Below are 1,740 nucleotides of genomic sequence, written 5' to 3'. Positions count from 1 at the left end.
TGTACTTACATAGCAACAGTATACTATTTATTCAAAAACCAATCAGATTGCTTCATTAGAGGCACAAAAACTCTCTGCATGGGTTCTCATAGCAAACCTCCCCACTGCAGGCTCTCCCAGGCTCCCTAGTAAACTCCTGCAATGCACTTTAATTGCAATTTTGATACATCTACTAGATCTATTGATTCAAATAACTGTCATGATTTTTAAGCATAAATTCAATGGAATTGCATGCTTTCAAGTACTGTGTTCATAATTAGTTTTTTATGTTATTGTGGTTTCACTCCATTGAAGTGAGTGCATGGTTCTTCTTTAAAGCTATCTTGAAAGCACCTCTAAAAAAGCAACCACATATTTATTTTGATACTCTTAGATACTGTTTACAAGTTTCTAAGCAATCTCACTGTGTGATGTGTGTACATCATGGTGACCAACAAAATTATTTTTTGAATATCTTTGTGATTCATTGTTCACTCAAAAAAATGAAAAAGCTTATAACTATGCTACACTAATAAAAAGCTTAATTAAACTCAACTACAAAAAAAAGAGGAGTCCATTAAAAATGATGACATCAGTTTTCAATGATGATTGAAAAATAATTATCATTTTGAGCTTTTTATTGAACAGGAACATCGTGAGGCTCCATACTGGCTACCCTTGCAAAGGACATTGAGGAAATGCCTTCCGTAACAATTACAAGTATAACACAGCCCAAACAATTTCTTTCTTCTATTTACAAGGCTCCAAGTACGTGATAGTTTATGATATATCTTCTTTCTTCCCCAAGACTTCTATATATTTGTAACAAGAGTGAATGAATGAGAGAGAGAAAGAAAAAAGAAAATAATTTTGCCACTAATTATAGATACTGTTAATAATATCACCTTGCACTTAAACCACTGTTTACAAGACTTTTTCCTAGACTGCCTGTATGCCTCAACAGCAATATTTCCTTTAGTTGTACCATATACTTCAAAGCATGTACTAGCATCCTGTGATGATGAGCCACAGAGTGTGGTTGAAGCTTTTGGGTCAATGAGATAGGTTATGGAGGCTGAGACTTCCATGCCTAATTTTCCCTATCAAAAAAAGATGAAGAAATATAATTTCTTTCTCTCACTCTTATTTTTGACTCTTACAAAGAATCTAATAGAAGCCTCTCCTCTAACAGTTAGAGTAGGTCCTGTCTCAAGCATTGCTGATGCCTTCATATTAACATTATTATCAAAACGTGCAATGAATGCATTGAACTTCATTTGTCCAGATAAATGGCCACTGAAAGTGATATCCAGAGTTGTTAAAATAATAAAGAATCTAAAATTTACTCTGAAAAGAGTAACTGCCCTTTGCCATGAGCGAGTGTACTTGTACGCCTCTGCAGTGGAATGTTCGTTATTCAAGAGTGTGTAACCAACTATCTTAATGAAATGCTTGTATTTCAAAGTGCTGACAGAGTTTTGGTCTGGGAAGTCTCTCACGTATGAGAACATTATGTCAAGTGCAGTGTAAGTTCTTTTCCAGACCACAAGATCAAACTTTGCTCGTGCATACAGTTTGATACCAGAAATACCAACACCTCCAAACCCTCCTGCTGCTATGTCAGCATGTAACTTAGGATATCCAATCTCCGTGGCCCACAAATATCCTCTGTGATAAGGATATCTAGAAACATCTTGACGTCTCCCAGACTTTGACTGTACCAGATTATAATTAGAATTATATGTTGAGTCCCAATCTGAA

At 35.3% G+C, this 1,740-nt stretch overlaps 1 protein-coding gene across 1 annotated transcript; it reads right to left on the bottom strand.

Moving 5' to 3' along the window:
- Window positions 1-455: 455 nt before the first annotated feature.
- LOC109589665 (uncharacterized) lies at window positions 456-1,734 on the bottom strand. Its single transcript, XM_020005719.1, has 3 exons — window positions 1,140-1,734; window positions 885-1,079; window positions 456-791 (listed from the first exon to the last, which is right to left on the bottom strand). Exons 1-3 carry the CDS (start codon window positions 1,488-1,490, stop codon window positions 603-605), a joined length of 735 nt encoding a protein of 244 aa, XP_019861278.1. The 5' UTR covers window positions 1,491-1,734; the 3' UTR covers window positions 456-602.
- Between the last annotated feature and the right edge of the window lie 6 nt (window positions 1,735-1,740).

This window comes from Amphimedon queenslandica, unplaced genomic scaffold (genome assembly GCF_000090795.2).
Source record: "Amphimedon queenslandica unplaced genomic scaffold, v1.1 AMPQUscaffold_11048, whole genome shotgun sequence".
In the NCBI taxonomy this organism is placed as follows: Eukaryota; Metazoa; Porifera; class Demospongiae; order Haplosclerida; family Niphatidae; genus Amphimedon; species Amphimedon queenslandica.
The sequence above is the reverse complement of the archived record's forward strand: the minus strand, read 5'-3'. Positions and strand labels throughout refer to the sequence as shown.

Excerpts from the sequence above, each read along its gene's own strand:
- LOC109589665 (XM_020005719.1), bottom strand. The coding sequence starts at position 1,490 with ATGTTCTCATACGTGAGAGACTTCCCAGACCAAAACTCTGTCAGCACT. Across the intron at positions 1,080-1,139 it reads AGGCTTCTATTAGATTCTTT|GGAAAATTAGGCATGGAAGT; the intron begins GTAAGAGTCAAA and ends TTTTTTTGATAG. Across the intron at positions 792-884 it reads AACAGTGGTTTAAGTGCAAG|AAGTCTTGGGGAAGAAAGAA; the intron begins GTGATATTATTA and ends ACAAATATATAG.